Raw genomic sequence first — 19,412 nt, 5'->3', positions numbered from 1 at the left:
GTGTGTGTGTGTATGTGGGGTGTGTGGGGGGGTCACGGAGGCGCGCCCCCTGCCTGCAGCTCCACTCCACTGGGCCAAACTTTCTCGTGTGACTCCCCGAAGTCGCAACTTTTTGGATGGACTTCTTCACTTCTCCAGTTCAGCGCCTGACCTGCAGCCAGCTCCATCCAACATGCTCCCATCTGATCCACTGGTTTCACTCACTTCCACCAGCTCTGCTCCTGCTTCCTCTTCTCTTGGGTCGGATCACTCTTTGGCACATGAGGGGAAGTGAAGCCTCGGGGAGTAATGGGATTATTCTTCTGTGCGGACTCGCTCCTGGAGGAAACGGTAAACAGCTTCGTGCATCAGACGAGGCAGGACGGGTTCAGACACCGCAGGTCATCATGATGGTGGGTATACTGTATATGGACAAAAAGATTTCCCCCAGATTTACTTCATTGATTACTAAAACCTATAATATCATATGGTAGGACTGAGATATGAATAAGAAGTACTCCAAAGTAAAATAAAGTTTATAGTTGTGGTAAGTGGTTTTCTTTAAGGTTCAGTTTTATTATGAAAGCAGGACTTCAATGGACTACTTGTCCTTTTGACCCATGAGTGCATACTTTTATTTGCAGGGACCCTGACGACTGCTAAAATATATATAAGCAGAGTCATTCTCCCCATTTAAGTTTCTAATCAAATCAATGTATAAACTAACAGCAAATTCACAGGGGAAGATATGTACCATGCATGCATATTGATATTCAAAAATTTCACACTGTCCCAAACATATTTATCTCACAGACAAATATGTAGGACTGAAGTTCAGCTGCTGTATTTCTTTAAATTACTTCATCTAGATATTTTAGATGACTATGTATCATATAACTTTTCTCGCCAAACTAATTCACTGAATATCGAACAAGATAATTAGTTAACCATATTGATTACCCGGCACTTGTCAAACAGCTTGTAACCATAGCAACAGCACCACTGTGTCATGATACCAGATAACAGACAAATCACTGAATCATTGAAATATAGACCCTTGCATGTTTTACTTTGCCACATTGCCAAAGTATACACGCAACAACAACACACTCAGATGTCCTTATATAGACAATTATACTCTCTTATCACAGCATGCGTAATTATAGAGCAATGTTGACATATGAGTGCGCTGTATATCACGATTGGAGATTCTCTACAAGCTAAATTCAGACACATCAAAGATAAAGTAACCAGATGGAAATGACAGAGTGTTTTTAGAGGCTAATTTGAACTGTTGTACATTGTTTAAGTGAAGGGAATCCTATGTTAGGGTTGTAAGTTAATAGCCTCTGTAGCGACAGGTATCAAAAACAAAGTAGTTTATGTTTCCTTCATGGATTCATGACATGACTTAATACAACCATAAATATTACAAAGATAGACATAAGGTAAAGGTTTCACATATTATTGTATAATCGCCAAACCCTGCTCCGCCTCTATATGTCAAACAATCTGTATTTGTTAACCCTAACCCTGTTATTTCTCTACATATGGACACTTCCCCCTATATTTTTCACACATAAATAAATACTGTGTGTGTGAGATAATGTAGTGGAAAGATAAACCCCCTTCATTGTGTGTTGTAATGGGATACTGTGTACATACAGCATACACAATCTGAAGCAAAACTGGGCTCGGCTGGCTGGTATTTAATTTGTCTTCACATGAGATGTACATTAAATAAAAGGCAGCTATTAAAAGCCGTTGTAACAAGATGATAAATAGTGCAGTGGCGGTTTTGTTATGAGCAGATGATCAAACGTGTCATATGCCTCAGTGGTTTGTGAATATTCAAGAATGTCAGCTCATGTGTGTGTTCTTTTTTCTCCTTTTTTTTGACTTTGCACAGCAGATGCAATAAGCCGAGATAATTGGTTTACATCTAATTTACCATACAAATGACAAAACCTCAGACCACTTATTTTCTTGATGAATTGTTGTAGCGTGTTTTTTTGGTTTATTTCAAATCATATCTGGAGAAAACTTGAACTGCTTAAATATGAAATACTACACATTTCTGTCGGCAATCGTCCCCTCGCGTCTTAGTCATTAAGCCAAATCATTTTTAGTGTTCGTCTTAATTTGTTCAGGTACAGTAAGAAATCAACTGCAGGATAAATGGGCTGAACTGTAACTTCCACTCACATCTGCTGGAGACTGTACTCGCACAATGTGAAACGACAACTGAGCGCTTAAGGACTTAGTGATTTCCTCCGATGCAGCCTACTGTCTGACCAGTTCTACATGACTTGTAACATCCAGGGGCTTAGTCACTGACCCGAGTGAGGTGTGAATGACCTGGGAGTTTATGTTCTCCGATCTCAGCCCACATGGGGCTCAGAGTCACTCCTGTGTAAAGGGACCTTTGTGGTTGTGGCATGCGGCAGGGTGGTGCAAGATGGAGCTGATTTTTTCCTCCCGGCAAAAACGTGTCTCGGCGCACAAGCCGTTCACCTTTTCATTACGCGCCGTTCCACGTCAACAGAACTCGCCATCCCCTCCCGGAGAATTTCACAGGCAGCGTCCAACCATTCCCTGTGTTTAGACTGTAGTCTCTTGGACAGGATGTGAGAACCTGACCTCCAGATGTGTTACAAAGAAACTCAAAAGACGTTTAGGCTTGTCCGAATTCAGGATGATTCTTTGCACTGTGTCAAACTCAAGTACCTTGCTTTGCTGTGTGAAAAGGCTGGTTTGTTGCTTGTGGCTTGGCTGATAAACAGCAACAGTTTCACTAATGTGTCAGACCTTTGTTCGTTTAACACTGAGCGATCAGAGACGCACTCAGGGATCTGTTTGTGGCACTTGACAGATCCGTTGAACAAATGTCTTCACAAACTCAGATGTCTGATTCAGGTTCAAATAAAAGTACTGTAGATCTTCTGTGTGCCAGATTACTGCAATCATTTCTAACTAGGCTATTTTATGTGGGCACACATCAAAATTACACTTCTCAGAGAGGAGGCGGTCTTGTTTACTCTTGCTTGCTGACCCCTTCAATGGCAGAGGAGGTGGACAAGATAAGGTTAAAATCCAAAGATTAGTCAGGGATCCGTGACAAGTTATTTTAAAAGCTGAAGGAATATTAATCCCACAGGAATGTGCAAGATATTCCCTAAAAGGCGTTATTAGTGCTTCCCTTATCCTAATTTCACTACCCAGTTTCTGCCCTTTACAGGCATATAAACAGACTGAATGGCCTCCAGGCTCAGAGCTCTGGCCTCTCCCCTTCAGTTTCAACACTGCTTTTACCTCTGCATGTACTTATGTACCCCCCCCCCCCAACCCCCCTCAGACTCAGTCAGTATTTTAGCAGCACAAAGGCACATTATGGGGAAGCAACAAGTCATTAGCCCATCACCAGATGGTCTACTGTAGCAGTAACCCATGTCTCGGAGGGCCTCTGCTGAAAAGATCTCCTCCCAGTGTTGACATGAAGGAGCAGCTGGTAGTTTGGACTGCAGGCTCCCTTGCTATACCTGCAGTGGGAGGTAACATTATCACTGTAACCCAGACAACTCTGACTTCGAACAAGCAGCTACTCTTTTGTGGAATTAGAGTACAGGACATTAACTTTTGGGTTTGTAGGAATCAAGTTCAATTCAAATGAAGGACAGGAAATTTAACACTGAATCCTAAAGTTTTCCTTCTTTGTAGAACAGAGAGTATAGAGCGGCTGCAGAATGAATAACCTTTTTTCTGACACATTCTTTTAACCTTCTTACAGTTGAGATGCGTACACAGAAATGGACAGAGCGTTCTGTCTGTACTCTGCGTTCCCATCGTCCCCTGCATGTCCATCAGGAAACACAGGGGGCAGTGTAGGCAACAGCTCAAGTGACGAGGGCATTGGACACAAGGAAGACAATTAAAGAGTTTTTGCGAGCTGGTAAGAAACTACAGGCATCCATATGATGCTACTCTGCCTAGACTTTGTTGAGAAGTACAGAATTACCTCCTCCTCCGTCCACATGTTTGTATGCTGCTATAGTGGATGTATCCATGGCGATGTAAAAGACGCAGTGAAGTATGCTGGCAGTGACTGTTGCGTTGTTTGAAATGGACACAGTACTCTTCGCATGTGGAGGCTGCATAAGTGAGCCATCACTCCACGCTCCTCTAAGAGGGATGCAATATTACTGATTGCAGTTACACACAGGGTTGCCTGATTGGTCCAAGTCTAGCTTGCTAAGAAAACACCCAATTATCCAAACTGCTCCTCTTCATCAGGAAAGTTCCTACTCTGGTACAATCTATACTCTCCCCAGTTAACCTTGAAAGACAATGTGCTTCCTCTGGCCTTTAAAGAATCTGCAGATCACAATGTTCTCTTCCAACGTACCATGGTCTAACTATTGCTAATGTGCTTTATTGAATATATACAGTATGATATCAAGTATTGGTTGCATGAGCATCCCAGTCAACCCAGTTAACTTCAACCCATATGTGCACTCACTGTTCATTAGACTGACTCATACAGTAAACGCAGTGCAGCAGCTCCCAGTCTAGCATGGTGGGTGGGCATGTTCCTGAAATGCACTGGTGCACTTAAAGATAACAAGGACTTCCTCGTGGGAAGGACTGTCTCAGATTCCAGCCATTGTCTATTCTTACCTTCCGAAGATATGATGTATTTGCAGCATCAGGCCAAGTGAATCTTTGGCCTGATGCTGTGCTCACTTAAGAGAGGAAGAAAAGAGTCATGTAGGGATGACAATAGTCACAGTGCAACCACAACTCTGATGCAGCATCAGGGTGTAGTTTCACATGCGCAACTTTCAACTTCCCAATTTCCACAGATAGTTCAAACGAATATCTAGAAGTGTGCAGACGGGGAGAGAATTGAGACCAAGTAGGTGCTCGCAGCCGTGCTCATGTGTGCAAAATGTGTAACTGACAGGTTGATGTGCATTTCATTTACAGGGTGAAACATTGCCTACAGCGAGGAATACAAATAACTGGAAGGCTCTTTAAGAAGGCGACTGGAGACTTGCGAGATTGGCAGAACCTATTAAGAAGCAGTCTGTAAAAGCATATCCAGACACAGCTGCATCCAAGAATGAGGATCAAATACACAATATCCATTGTCTTTTTTGTGGCACTTGTTATCATTGAGAAGGAAAACAACATTATCTCAAGGTAAGTCCATTTAAGTGATCAATGAAGCGTGCTTGTGATTTTCTGCAAGTGTGTGTGTGCTTGTTTTTCCTGAGCAGGTATTTCATAAATACTTTAGCAGCATAAAATTGCTTCAAGTGAAAAGATGAATAACAAAGCTATGAATTCTTTGTGTTAACTTAGAAAGCTTATGTGACTCTGTGGTTCCTCTCGCACTCACAGGGTGTCGGATAAGCTCACGTTAAAGCAGACCCCCCAGACCCCTCTACAGCCAAGTAGCTTCTCCCACATTCTGCCGAAGCACAATGCTTCCATTACCCCACTCAAGAATGACTCTGCCTTCACGCTGATGAAGCGGCGCCTGGAGAACTACAGCGAGCACCAGGAGGTGATGACAAGGGGCAGGAAACACATCCTCCTGCTGGCCACCACCAGGACCGGTTCCTCCTTTGTGGGCGAGTTTTTCAACCAGCAGGGCGACAACATGTTCTACCTGTTTGAGCCGCTGTGGCACGTGGAGAAGATGCTGACACTGGACACTGGAGGCACCAACGCCACAGCGTCAGCCAAGGCATACCGCAATGTGCTCCAGCAGCTCCTCCTGTGTGACTTCTCCCAGCTGGAGAGCTTTATCGACCCCCTCCCTGTGGACCACATCACCACCGCTCTTTTCCGCAGGGAGTCCAGCAGCTCTTTGTGCGAGGAGTCAGTCTGCAGCCCCTTCGTCAAAGGGGTCTTTGAGCGATATCACTGCAAGAGCAGGCGCTGTGGGCCCTTAAACCTGACCATGGCCTCTCTGTCCTGCCTCCAGAAGGAGCACAGGGCCATCAAGTCAGTGAGGGTACGCCAGCTGGAGACCCTCCGTCCTCTGGCTGAGGACCCACGTCTTGACGTGAAGTTCATTCAGCTGGTTCGGGATCCTCGGGCTGTTCTGGCCTCACGCATGGTGGCCTTTGCAGCCAAGTACAAGAACTGGAAGGAGTGGGCCTCAGGTGGGGACATACCCATCGATGATGACGAGGTGAGGAAGTTGAAAGGGAACTGCGACAACATCAAGATGTCTGCAGAGATCGGCCTCAGGCGGCCACAGTGGCTGCGTGGGCGCTACATGCTAGTGCGTTACGAGGACATTGCCCGGTTCCCTATGAGAAAGGCAGCTGAGATGTACAGATTTGCTGGAATCCCGTTCACTCCACAAGTGAAATCCTGGATCCTGAAGAACACCCAGGCCTCCAAGGATACCAGCGGTGTTTACTCTACACAGAAAAACTCCTCAGAACAAGTAGAGAAATGGAGGTTTAGCATACCCTTCAAAATAGCCCAGGTTGTACAGAAAGTGTGTGGGCCAACACTGAAACTTTTTGGCTACAAATTTGTAAGTAGTGAAGAAATGTTAACAGATAAGTCTGTGAGTTTGATCGAGAATAAGGTTTTTAATGTTTTGTAGGCCAACGGACACAAACTCTGAATCTTGATGCAGGAAAACCAAACGTTTCTGGAATGACTGATATTTATTAGGGTCTTTCATGCTGGTACAGAGAGCTTTATTTTTTCTGATAGTGTGCTATTTAAAGATTTTCACTATTTAAAATAGTTTGAAGAAGACAATGTATTGTTGAGCAGAAAATACATATATTTAACTTTTAAAGCAAGGAAGTCCTAGGTTTTTGCACTTGATCTGATGCAAAACTGTGTCATTGGCTTATGCAATCAGGATCTGAATCCAAAGCTAGATAGCTGTGGGCATGTGAGCAATATATGAGCTGTTTCAAAGACTTCCAGGTTCCTCATTAGTTATTAGTTTTTGTGCAGCAACTCCTGAGTTAGTCACATAAGCTGCTTTTACACCAAAGAAACTTGAAAGGAGTTGTAATGACAGAGAGAGGAAATACCTATTCTATGCATGAGATGTAATGAAGTAACTCACCGGGCTCAATTTAATTATTTAGAATTTGTGCTGAAATTTCATGACTCCAGGTTGGAATGTGCTCCACAGGTATTCCCCCCCCCCCCCCCCCCCCCACTGCGGGGGGGCACTTCTCTTGCACACGTACGTAGTAGTTTGCATGTATGTAATTGGCCAAAAATCGTTTTAAGATATCCTTTGGAGTGTAAAGAACCCTTTCTGTCGAACAGATGTTTACACTGCTACTGTATTCAAACATTCCAACTGCAGCTGGTTTGCAGGATTGTGTGAGGTTTGTCAGCAAGTCCCTGTCTATTGACTCAAGTCTCTTGGCTGGTGTTAAAAAAAAGGGGCCCCCCCAATACTCAGGCCTGCCAGACTGTTTGATGACAATGTTCTAGTCTGTTCTTTTTTTTTATTTGTTTGTTGCAATAAACCATCTTTTACTAACTCATTTTTATTATTGAAAATGTGGAAGTATTGAATCTGTAACTAAAGCTCTTGAGTTTGTGAAGTTGTGTGAAAGAGTTTTACACCTGCCAGACAGATGCAACGATCACAGAGGATAAGCAATGACAACAGGAAGCAAATGTGGCAGATCAATATCAAAGATATCCAGTTTGGGTGTGAAATAAAAGGAACACAGACGCTGAGTAAACAGTTCCCAGGCAATAAATATTCCGTTTGCAAAGCTCCTAATAGAACAACCCGTGCACCTCAATCCCTGTTGTGGTGGAACTACCAGGGGATCACAAAAGCTAGCAAGATTTATCCCTTGGACAATGTGGATATCCGGACCACAATTCAGAGCGATCCTTAAAACAGTCGAGATGTTTCACTAAAAAACATAAAGGTCACCCTCACGGTGGGGCTTCAGGCAAAAATCTCTGTGAAGCTAAAGATAATTCCAATAGTTGGTCAGGTGGACCAAAGACTGACATGTCTTTGTACTGTTATTGTCTTGTACTGCTACTCATTGGTGACTAAGGGCTGTGTTTTGCTCGAAAAAAAGCGAGCATCAGACTAGCAATTGTATAATGGTGCTTTGAAGTGTTCCTCTTATTTGGTCCATTACTGCTCACGGCTGGTTCACATTTATTCTTTATGCATGTAAGAGTTTGTTGACGTATTTTGTGCTTTGTGCAGAAAAAGAAGGAAATCTATAAAAGAAACATTTCATTCACGTGGCTTTGAGCTGTGAAACCCCTGCACTGATTTCCAAGCCTCCTTTACTGTTTGTTTGACTGGTTAATCGAAGCGACTCTTGCCTTTTTTTGGTTGAGCCCCATCTAAGCCAAACGCTGAGGGCTTCTGCACACTGACTGGTTTGTGTCTGAGGCAGCAAGAGGGCAGGATACTGTGGAGGCAGCTGCCTCGACTTCCAGTGTGTTTACCACCGAGGGCCCGGCTATTTGAGTCTCCAAACCTAGTAATTACCCCGAGCTTTACATATAATGTGGTCCAAATCGCTTTCGTCCACCTGACCCCACCCACTAGCAGAAATGCAGACAGCCTGTCGTTTATACTGTCTCTCTCTCTCTCTCTCTCTCTCTCTGACACAATTCTTCTTCATTTGTTAACGAGTTACTTTTTATTTTATCCACTCTCTCATTCATGCTCCCACACGTCGCTGAGCCAAGCCACCTCAGTGCTCTTGAAGTATATACACTCATATCAACAGATCATTATGTGGTTTGTTTGGGCTGGTTGTTCTATTTTCGCTTTTAAAAAGAAGTGCTGCCAGGTCTGCAGCGTCAACCTAATGAGGAGAGCTTCAGCATTCGTAAACTCTTATATTGGAGTGACTTTATGTGGGACGTGTGGAGGGTGGAGTCACTGTATGGTTGGGTAAAATATAGAATAACCACTTTCCACTGAATTAAAGCCTTCTCACCCCCCATTCCCCGATCCCAACCTCCCGCCCCCACCCAGCGGTGAAATGAGGGCATTTAGGTAGCCCCACCCTCCTGCTCAGTTATATGGTACCCTGCCACATCAACCGTGCAGGGTTTTGCAATTTGCCAAAACAGCCTGAGTGGAGGACCCGAGTGATGCCACGCTGCAAGATCAGATCAACAGACAAAAAATTCAGGTGATTCAGACACGTCTCCAGGGGCAGACGTCTAAAAAATGTGTGGCGTTTGTGGGACGATAATAACGGTTCAGGAAGAGACATAAATCTAAAACTCACAGTAGATTATCTTGCGCTGAGGAATGCAATTCATAAAAGTCAGGTTGTTGCATGTGATAACTAGTGGGATCAGAATTTCATCACTCTAACCTAACTGCAAACACCTGATGAGAGATGAGGACGCACATTAAGCAGTTTTTTTACAATCTGTTGATCTACTGGAGATGTCTTCTTTCCAACTTTACATAAAATGCATGTGTGCTAATTTCCCAGCACATCGGCCGAAGCTGCTCTGTGGCAAACTTTACATAAAGGAAGCACTTGTCGGGGAATATCAAACAAAATTAGGCAGTGAAACAAGTTTTTTGTTGCCATTTATTGACGCAAGATCAAGTGGCAAGTGTCTCGCTGTTATTAAAGCCACACATTGTTCTCATTTTGGGCTTTAACAGGAAACAGTAACCTGGGTGCTTTAATTTGTTTTCTTTTCAGACCATATATAGAGACATCAAAGATCTGATGCGGTTTTGTTTCTGTGCCGCGGCTGCACAGTTGCACCAGTTTCAGAAACTCAAATGTTTTTAAACACCAACAACCGCAGCAGCACATAGTGTACTCATCTACATACGTCCTGTCACATCCTCTTATTCTTATCTATGTGTACACTCATGTCAGCAGGAAGTATGAAACTGTTCGATCACGCTGTGTCACAGACGACTCTCCAAGTCATAATTGGGCAATTTGTGTGCTGAAGAGATTAAAACATTTGTCAAACTTTGTGTTTTCTTTCTCTTTCTCTTTTTTTTTGAGTACTCCATTGTGGTTGACCACCCCGTAAAAGAAAGCCAGAGCGGAAACGGATGGACATTTTCTCTGGATTTAGCTTCAGTGCAACATGTGAAAAGCGCCTAAATGAGTTGTGAGCATGAGGCTTAAGTTGTCTGACCAATACAGCCACCGAAATGTATAAAGCAACAAAGTCAATTGTTTTTGATGAGTGTGGTATCTTTAAAAAAACTTGAGACGCAATGAACACGAGGGACATTTTCTGCCCAAATACAGTCCTCTCTTGGGTTTGCTCTTGTTTTCACTGGGACACTTTATTATTTTGATAATGACCTCAGTGTTTGTGCAAGGAGCTGCCAACCCCTCTATACCCAGTCCCACAAGAGAAAATAAAGCAGGTCTCCCACCCTAAATGTACAAATCATGTCTAGATCGAAATAACTCAAAGGTTTCTTGGTTTTAGTGAACTAGCATTCAACCTCCCTGCAACACCAACAATGGCTCTGTGGGTGCAGGGAGGGTCTGAGTAAATACGCAGGGGGTTAGGTCAGCAGGTGGTGCAAAGAAAGCAAGATGACAAAGTGCGGCTCTGATTCTCACTGAATAGGTGTCATTCATATGTTTACTTACTGTTCTTTCCTTTCCTCTTGTGGAAACACACTCACCGTGCGTGTATTTTAAACCCAGACACAGATTCCTTCCTGAGGGAATTTTTGAAACCACAAAATGTGTCTTTGCCAATCCCGGAAAAACCCAAACGCACGTAGGATTTTCTAAATTTTTGAGATTTTTATCGTTTTTTATTTGTTGCTTTAGGCCTTTTTATAACCTGGTTGCTGAACGTTGAACGCCTGTTTGACAAAAGGAGAGTATAGAAGAAAGAAGGACATTAAACACAATAGAATATGGATGGGTCATCTATAACCTGCACGTGTGATTCCCATGCCTGTGCTCATCTGGTGGGAGGGGCTCAGGAGAGTGCGCCTCCCTCCTGAAGCGTTGGTATTGAACGTCCCGGGGATGAGACTCAACAATCCACATTCTCTCAGTGATCCAACCTGCAGGTTTAAAGCATATGTACAAAACATGCAAAACAGCAGAAACCAATACAAAATTAATTGGGACAAAGAAAATAAGTGTTTTCATAATTCAAACTATGATTTCTCAGGTTTCTGCGTTGTGTGTTACCAAAGTACGACATGGCACACATAAAACAGACCCACTGGAGGCTTCTCCAGTGTAAAATGTGCCACATTTGCATTTTGAATCAAGGTTTGTGGGAGCTGTTTCCAAAGCCAGATCTGGTGGGCACGCTAACACAAAGCTTCAGTCTTTCCTTACATCAATACATCCTTTTGTGTCAGCACCAAGCCGTAGTGAAGAGGTCTTTAAAAAAAATTTAGAGCCATAGTGAATGGGACGCTCCATTTGTCCCACTCCGATGGCTTCGCTCCAAATTCTTAGTAAGTGCCTTTCCGCTGCCACTAAAACAGAGAGTACAGTTTGGGGCTAAAAGGAGCAGAAGGAGCACGAGGCAGCTAATGAGGAACATCAAGCATCAATAGAGAAACTCCTCATTTCCCATGAGATGTGGCACTGATGCATTTACCAATTATAGATTAATCTCCAGCAACTACTGTAATGACAGACCTTGTTTTTTTTCTCTCTTTTTTTTGATATAACAGATGCCATGTGACGCAGTTGCACGACTGCCACAGATAAAACAGGTTCCAGTTAAAACTCTGAGAGATGTTTGTACAGCAGAGCAGAGTGACCAGCGGAAGCAGACGGCGAGTATCCATTTTTGGAACTGAACTGCGACCATTCATAGAATCAGAATTGAGGTCTTTCATTCCCACCTCTCTGCTTACTTTAACGTCCGTGTTTTCTCCTGAAAGCCACAGAAACAAAGAACCATTTGTGTTGCTCATAATGTAACACACACCACTGACCGAGGAATGGAGACGGTTTATTTTGAGTTGGAGTCGAACAGTAATTACATACTGCGCCGCTGTGTTGTTGGAGTCGTCATAGCAAACATGAAATAGATTTTATTTTAGAAATATTTATTGTATAATAGTGTGATGATTTGAATATGGGTCAGGGACAAGAATAGAGCTGTGAGCTGCATTAATGATAGGCCTCTGCATCTGGCCATAAACCACTGTGCGGAAATAACCGAACGCACCCCTGTCCCGTGTGACGCTTGTGTGATCATACAGTCAACTTTATTGTTACATCCACTTTTTGATCATGAAAATAAATAAACCTCCGACAGTGTGGCATTTGCAGGTATTTCAGGGAAATCCATCCAATGCAACCTATCAATGTATCTGTAAATATAGACATTTAAAAGGCAGACAGTGAAATCCTTCATGGTTTTCTTCCCCGCTAAATCTACACATATGTCAACACCACAGGAAACAAGTCAGCCCTTTGCAGCGCGGCCGCTCGCTCCCTCCGATCTGAGCAACAGGAAGGGAACATTTTCATACCTTCGCCTCGGCCGATTCTCGGACACAAAGCTGCTCTATGGTCTGTGGTCTTCTACGGTTGGTGGGTGCAGATAATGTACGGGTAAAATTCCCCTTCGGAGAAAAAAACCGTTATATAAAGAGGCCAATGCATCTAAAAGGCCAACGTTTACCTTCTGTTATTGCAAGATGTTTATCGAAAATTGACGTCCACTCTCAAAAGTGCAGCAACCAACATCCCAAGAAATAGCTGAATTCACAGACTTTGTGTTGTGCAGTGTAGTTTGTGCGTTCTAGCTCTATACTGCTGCCCAGGCTCCAATAACTACCCTCTGCAGATTTAAACTGCAGCTCACTTTGAAGAGTCTCTTCGTTTCATTAAATTATATAGGTAGTGTTGGTTTTATCTCTTTTTGCATGTCCATACAAAGGCTCTTCTCTGAAACACTATCAAAACCTGTGCGCTGTCACATACAGCTCAGTACAAAACAAGCACTAACAGCAGAGCAGCTTTATTGGGACAGTTTCTGTAGTTGTTGTTCTCCTTCAATAAGTTTAATAAGAGGAATGAGGAAGAAACATCATGTGAGCTGACAGCGCCCTCAGTTACCTCAGCTTCACCGCGAAAATGATTCAGCAAAGTCACTTCACAATGAAGTTTTTGTAAGACCCAAATTTGATAATCTCAGGAGTTTTGAAACTTGTCATTACATGTACTGCACTCTGTGCTCTTTCCCTTTGTAGGACACGTGTCTCTAGGTTACCGTGCACCTGCACATCCCTGTAAGGACAGATGCAGGTGTGCATGCATTTAACCAAAGTACAGAAAAAAACTATTATTAACATGATTATTACAAAGGGGGAAGTGGATGTGTGCTGCACAAACCACACAGGGAAACCACGGCTGGCTGCAGAGTGACGTCCCCTGCAGCTACGCAAACATCTGCCTGGCACTAGAATGTGCAGAACAGGTGGTGAAGCCCGGACCCTTCATTAATGCCTGACAACAGATGAGCACCAGCTGATTGAACTCTTCTTCTGACCCACTATGAGCTCGTTCTGCTACATCTCCCTGTTTGTGAATGTATACACTCACTGCCTCACTGCCAGTTTATTAGGTACAGCTCACCTAATCCAATGCAGTCTAATACAGACGCTCTGTAATGAATCCTTCCTTCTTTAAGATTTCAATGTTCAGTTTGTGCTTTAGAGAAGTGTTGATTCAACTTTATGGTCATTTATGCTGTTGAAATGTTTATCCCTTTTATTTTGTCAACCTGATTTGATATCAACGACAATAAACACATTTCTGTATTATATGATAAAGTCCCATATCAAGCATTAATCGACATCTCTCTAAGTCAGTTAAACCTGAACATTACAACCTTCACAGAGGCAGGGTTCATAATTCAACTGCATTCATGTTAGCTTGGTGCATCTAATCTATTTCAGCGATGTTTCCGCACAGTTCTGTACATTTCAAATTAAGAGTTTTTTTCATATGCACACATCTGGTGAAAGTTTCATGCTTAAGTCATTTAAGACATAAGGTATGGAATGGCGACCCCCCCAGAATAATGGCAACAACAGCTGCCCCCTTATCTTATGTCCTTCAGTTTTAAGTGCCCCTTCCCCCTACTCCTATTTACCCTCTCACAACCACGCTGGCACTTTGCATGTTTGAGGCCCCTCTAAAGGGGAGACACACACACCTCTCTTTACTTTTCCAGGGCAGGAACAGAACTTTGAAGAAGATGGAACACCACCCCTTTTGTATCTAACATTTGGGAATTTAGTCGATCTGTGGAGCTAAAAACAGAAGTGAATCAATGGCGCCTTTTATTCAGGTGTTATGCAATCGAGATGAGTTTCAAGTGCCCTGCAGGGGGGGTCACATATCACAATTCTCTTCTCTAATCCTTTAGAATTGTAATTTAATTTGCAGGGAAATTAATAAATGTAATTCATTCAACAAATTAGGAGACTTTTGGTTAAATCACATTAAAACATTATTCCAAAAAAGTCCCCTGAAGCCACGCGCGTCTATCACATGGCCTTGCAAATGACCAGTTGCTCAGAGGCAGATAAGTCGGTTCCCATGCTCGCCCTTGACTCTTCTGTTTCACAGATGCCGCTAATCAAATCTCTGGCAGACTGACATGTAACCCAGCGGCTGATAATCTGACGGCAGCAGCTTGAAACGGAGGGGGCTGTGACGGTGGCTGCGGGGCCCCTCCAGCTGGTGTTGGGCTAAAGGAGAGATACAAAAAACAAAAACATGTGATCGTAGTGACTGAAGCATTGATTTACAAGTAAACAGGCAAGTCAATTATTTACTGACCTCAACTCTCTGCTCCTGTTTTGATTTTAAACGGGAACATATAGTTGCTCTAATCAATGGAGTGTTTAAACACGGATACTTTACTATGATGTTATATAGTGATGTTGTAAAATTGTTCTTAAATATATTCACTAGATGATTTTATATTTATATTGAGAACTCTGTTTGCAACCTAAAATGACCTTTTTACACATAAAACAATATTATAATCCTTCATCACAGATGGACGTACCATAGACACATTTTGTTGGGGTGAAACTCTTCATCACAAATCATATCTTACTGAACACCCTGTCTCCTTTTAATGTGGGTTTAATGTTTGTAATAAAATAATTTACTGTGCTCAGTATTATTTGGCTACTTTAGCATTGTATATCTATTGTGCCGAAAAACTAAATCTTAAATTTAATTTCACTTTAAATCAATATCTTGCTTGAAAAGTAGTTTTCATATACTAGTACTATGAGTACTACGTCTTATACAAACATATTGATAGGACTTAGGTGTTACACAAATTAGAATATATATTTAAAATGTAGAGTTTATACTGAATGTTTTCACAATATAATACAAATATAATATACTGTATATGGGCAGTGAAAGAAAGTGCTGGTTTATCTAGACAAGCTAGTTCTCAAAGAAACAGCTTGATCACTCCTTCACAATTCATCTGAAATAATCTACAACTGTTTTTAATTGCAAGATCAAGTGTCACATATTTTAATATGGACTAAGTGACTGTCTTTATAGACGCCTCACTGGGGAAACCAAAGTTAACTCTGTAAAGACAGAACTGCACCTCATAAAAGAGATAATTCATATGTTTGTGTTTTGACTTGCACGTCAGACTGAAACGAGTAAACACCGACCACGAGCCGCACGTCACAACAGCCACCAAACTCTCAGTTTACGTGCAAACTTTAAATACAAGCGCAAATTCCAACCTTCAATTTAGCCTTTTCGAGTGAAACCGAATGGCCTCTGGTTTTAACAGAGTCTGCGATTTTCAGGCAGGAATAAAGGCACGGCTCTGGAGGAGTGCACAAACCCTAAGTGTTATATACAACACAAGGTTTGGCTTGGGCGACATGCTAACAATTTACCAGAGACCACCAGAGGAAACCAAAGAGAAACATGTGAAACCTGCTGCTGCACAGTTCACACGAGACGCGTTAAAGTTTGTTTTGACTTCCATTTTCAATCACGTCGGTAAAGTAATTCACGTGGTTGATTTCCCTCAGTTTGAAACATCTGATGTCAGACTCCACCCCCCCTGTAGAAAACTGTGTCTATTAACCTGAAGTCCCTGTAGAGGTCAGTGTGCTGCAACATACACCAGCTGAAACTTTGTCGTTTTTTCCCAGTGGCAGGATGATTCATAACCAATCATCACTCTCACTAACGTCCCCTTAGCTTCTCCGTCTCCGTCAGACATCACAATGCTCTGCCCTCCAACAACATTTATAGTCTAATTTACAGCCTTGCACTTGCTTGGATATATAGTTTTGACAGATTAATGGGAAACTGTGAATTGAACGTGCTGAGTTGCAGTGAGTCCACGAGCCTGTAAACAAAGGTCCTCCCTTCAAGTTAAAGACACGATTTGAGTGATAGATCAGTTGCATTTTTCAGATTTCTCCTGTCCCCTCGAATTATCTGATTTGCTAAGTTTGCACAATGGCAGCTGGACTTCCAAGTCTTAATTTTGACTGGGGTGAAGTAGTCATGGGCTTTTCTGTCTGGGCTATCTGCATGGTGTCTAAAATGATTGCTTCCTGATTTTCTATAGCGAGGAAGTGTGAGGAATTACCTCTTCAAAGGCATGTGTGCCCCACCAGCACTAATCCCCAGTTAATGGCCAGTAGAAGCAACAGACCCCAGCAACCTCACATCCTGCACAAGTTACATGTACATAATTCCTTTGCTAGGTTAAAAAAAAAGCAAAGAAACGGACCAATATGTGAAAGAAAAGAAAATCAGTGTCAGCAAAGCTGGTTTCAGCTGTAATTGTGATTGGAGAGAGAGAAAGCAGAATTGTGCTCAGTAGAGTGAATATACCTCCACCAGGGCCCAGCAGTCCCCTAGTGAAACCACATTTAAAATCACTCCATCCTGATTTTTTATTTGGATCTGCATCAAATTGCACCCACTCATGAATATCAGTCCCCAAAATAAGATCTATTTTCTGAGAAATCAACAAAAAAAGGTTGCCAAAAACTTGCATTGTTATAGAAAGTGAAAAAAAGAAGAAGAATATCCTGGATCTGCCCCCTGATCCGGATCCGCACCAAGATTTAAGCAGTTGCCCCACCCCTCCACAAAATTTTACAGGAGTCAGTTGAGTAGTTTTTTGCTTAATCCCGCTAACAAGCAAACAAACAAAGATTAAAACATCACCTCAATGGCGGAGGTGATAAATATCCTGTCCTTGTTTGAACACTCTGTTTAGTTCAGGGTCGTATTATAAAGTCAGAACCTTATTTGGAACATGAAAGCTGTGTCTGGAATTTGTTTTCAAACTCAGACAGTGTGATTGTTTCTGAAACACCTCCTCACACCTCACTGTGCCTGCTGGTGTAGTAATGATTAGTGACAACTTTTCCTTCACAGATCTGAGGCTGTTGCAGGGGGGTTTGTTCCAGTGCCGGTGAGAAACAGGCACAGCTCTCCCTGGTGGCCTGGGGCTGAACCAACAGACCGTAATTGGACTCACAACCCACCAATTTAGAGAATTAAGGAGACATCATCCTGTCTTATTCTGCTGATTTGTGCTCCAGACACAAACACGTTTCACTGGAGAACAAAACAAACCGCTCCAAGGCTGAAGTTGACAAAAGGGAAAGAGTGAAGTTTTGAAATACAGGGCTACGGCCACAAGTTGGAAATCTAACTCTACCAACCTTTCCTATCAAATAACCCTGTGTAATACTAATGCATAGATGTCTTTACAGAAAAGGGAACCCCCCTCCCAATTAACGCTTTAGCGCTTCAAAGTCAAATATTTACACTAATACAAGCACAATTAATTGGGATTAATATAGTGAAGCGTGGATGTTGTTGCTGCACACATGTAGAACAGATGCCACCGAGCCTTGGGGAAGCGCAAACACTTCACTTGCACGTCGCTGATCTCTCTGGCTGCTTTGCAATGATTTAGCATTTGTTCAAATTATTCAGACATCACAGTTTTGCACCATGTGACCTGTCAACGCTCGTTACGGAACGGATAAGCCTGAAGAGATCCGACACGTCGAGGCCACCGCACACGCTGGGATGGTCTGGTTTGAAAATGCCAATGTAGCATCTGACGAAAAGGGCTTGTTGAGTTTGATAATGGTGGTTTGAAACTAAATTTTTAGCAAAATCAGTCTTGGGGAACTTATCAGTTATTTCATTTGTTGAAGTATTTCCACTATTTCATGACAAACATCTTATTTATTAATGTATACGGATGAAGATGGTGCTGTTGATTTTCGATGGTAATTTCTCTCGTACGGTTGCAAACACTTTGATTGGTACTTTCTGGATTATTTGTTCTCCTCCTTTAATATTTATGCCTTGTAAAATGGGTATCAAGACAGTTTTCAGCTAATGGTGGAAGATGTGCCACCCAAGCTCAGCCAGGAGGCCACTCATTGGTCCAACCGCAAAACCTTGAATCTTTAATCGCCTCACCTTTTGGTTAATTCATAATTTAGTGAAGTGGGAGTGAGGCGTTTAGCTTTTCCTGGCTATGGCCCGCTAAGTGAAATGGTGTGGAAAGTGCGAGGTCATTAACCTGTTACAGGTATGTTCTCTCCTAATATTGGGGATAATGTGTTCCGCCCAAGTGTGACCAAGAGGAGGGAGAACTCGCTCTCAGCTACTATTCGTTTTAAAACTTCATTTTAGAACATTAGGTTATAAAAAGTTGATGTCGATTTTAATTGGAAGAGATTTCCCTTCATATCTGGGCGAGATTTCCACTCTGCTGCTCGTGGACTGATGGAGGGAGAGTGCAGGATAATTTCCCACCATCCACATATTGCACTGAATTCTTTAACATAACCATTATTCCTTGGCAATTGTCACATAAATATTCATCTAATGATAATAATGCATTCGAGCACCTTTGTAACATATAATGTAGATTCATTTCTAGACTTGTGGATATTATTATTATTAATCATTCAAGGCAAATTGCGACAAAACTTTAACTTTACCTTTTGTACAACACAGTGTATTAAGAGCAATGTAATTTGTTGTGGAGGAGTTCAATGAATTAAACTACAGTTTGATTATGTTGACTTTCAGAAGGACACTGGTAAAATACATTTATATTCAGATATTAATTTTGACTATATTGGGCAGCACCACATGTATTACTGATGTATGCGTATCTATCTTCTGAGCAAATAAGTATTTTCTTGCTTTTTTGAGGAGTTCTGTTCATCTATCAACAGATTTAATAGATTTTGCTTATTTTAATCTACATTAAACACATCAATACCTGCCAGGTGATTATGTTTTCCAAATGTTTATGTCTCAGTCACATGTGGGCCAACAAATTCAAAACTAAATAGAAAAGGTAAAATAAACCTGAACCTGAAAGACAACACAATAAATTAAGCCCTATTC

At 42.2% G+C, this 19,412-nt stretch overlaps 1 protein-coding gene and 1 long non-coding RNA gene across 2 annotated transcripts; one reads left to right on the top strand and one right to left on the bottom strand.

The window, feature by feature from the left end:
• The first annotated feature begins 5,061 nt into the window (after positions 1-5,061).
• Positions 5,062-7,173, top strand: LOC133028036 (carbohydrate sulfotransferase 3-like). The gene is made up of 2 exons (XM_061095230.1): positions 5,062-5,178; positions 5,380-7,173. Exons 1-2 carry the CDS (start codon positions 5,099-5,101, stop codon positions 6,602-6,604), a joined length of 1,305 nt encoding a protein of 434 aa, XP_060951213.1. The 5' UTR covers positions 5,062-5,098; the 3' UTR covers positions 6,605-7,173.
• A 7,107-nt stretch (positions 7,174-14,280) lies between these two features.
• LOC133028323 (uncharacterized) lies at positions 14,281-16,018 on the bottom strand. Its single transcript, XR_009683297.1, has 2 exons — positions 15,899-16,018; positions 14,281-14,704 (listed from the first exon to the last, which is right to left on the bottom strand). It is a non-coding gene; the product is annotated as an uncharacterized LOC133028323 (long non-coding RNA).
• Between the last annotated feature and the right edge of the window lie 3,394 nt (positions 16,019-19,412).

Source organism: Limanda limanda, chromosome 21 (assembly GCF_963576545.1).
Source record: "Limanda limanda chromosome 21, fLimLim1.1, whole genome shotgun sequence".
Classification (NCBI taxonomy): Eukaryota; Metazoa; Chordata; class Actinopteri; order Pleuronectiformes; family Pleuronectidae; genus Limanda; species Limanda limanda.
Note: the sequence above shows the minus strand (reverse complement) of the source record. Positions and strands in the feature narration are given on the sequence as shown.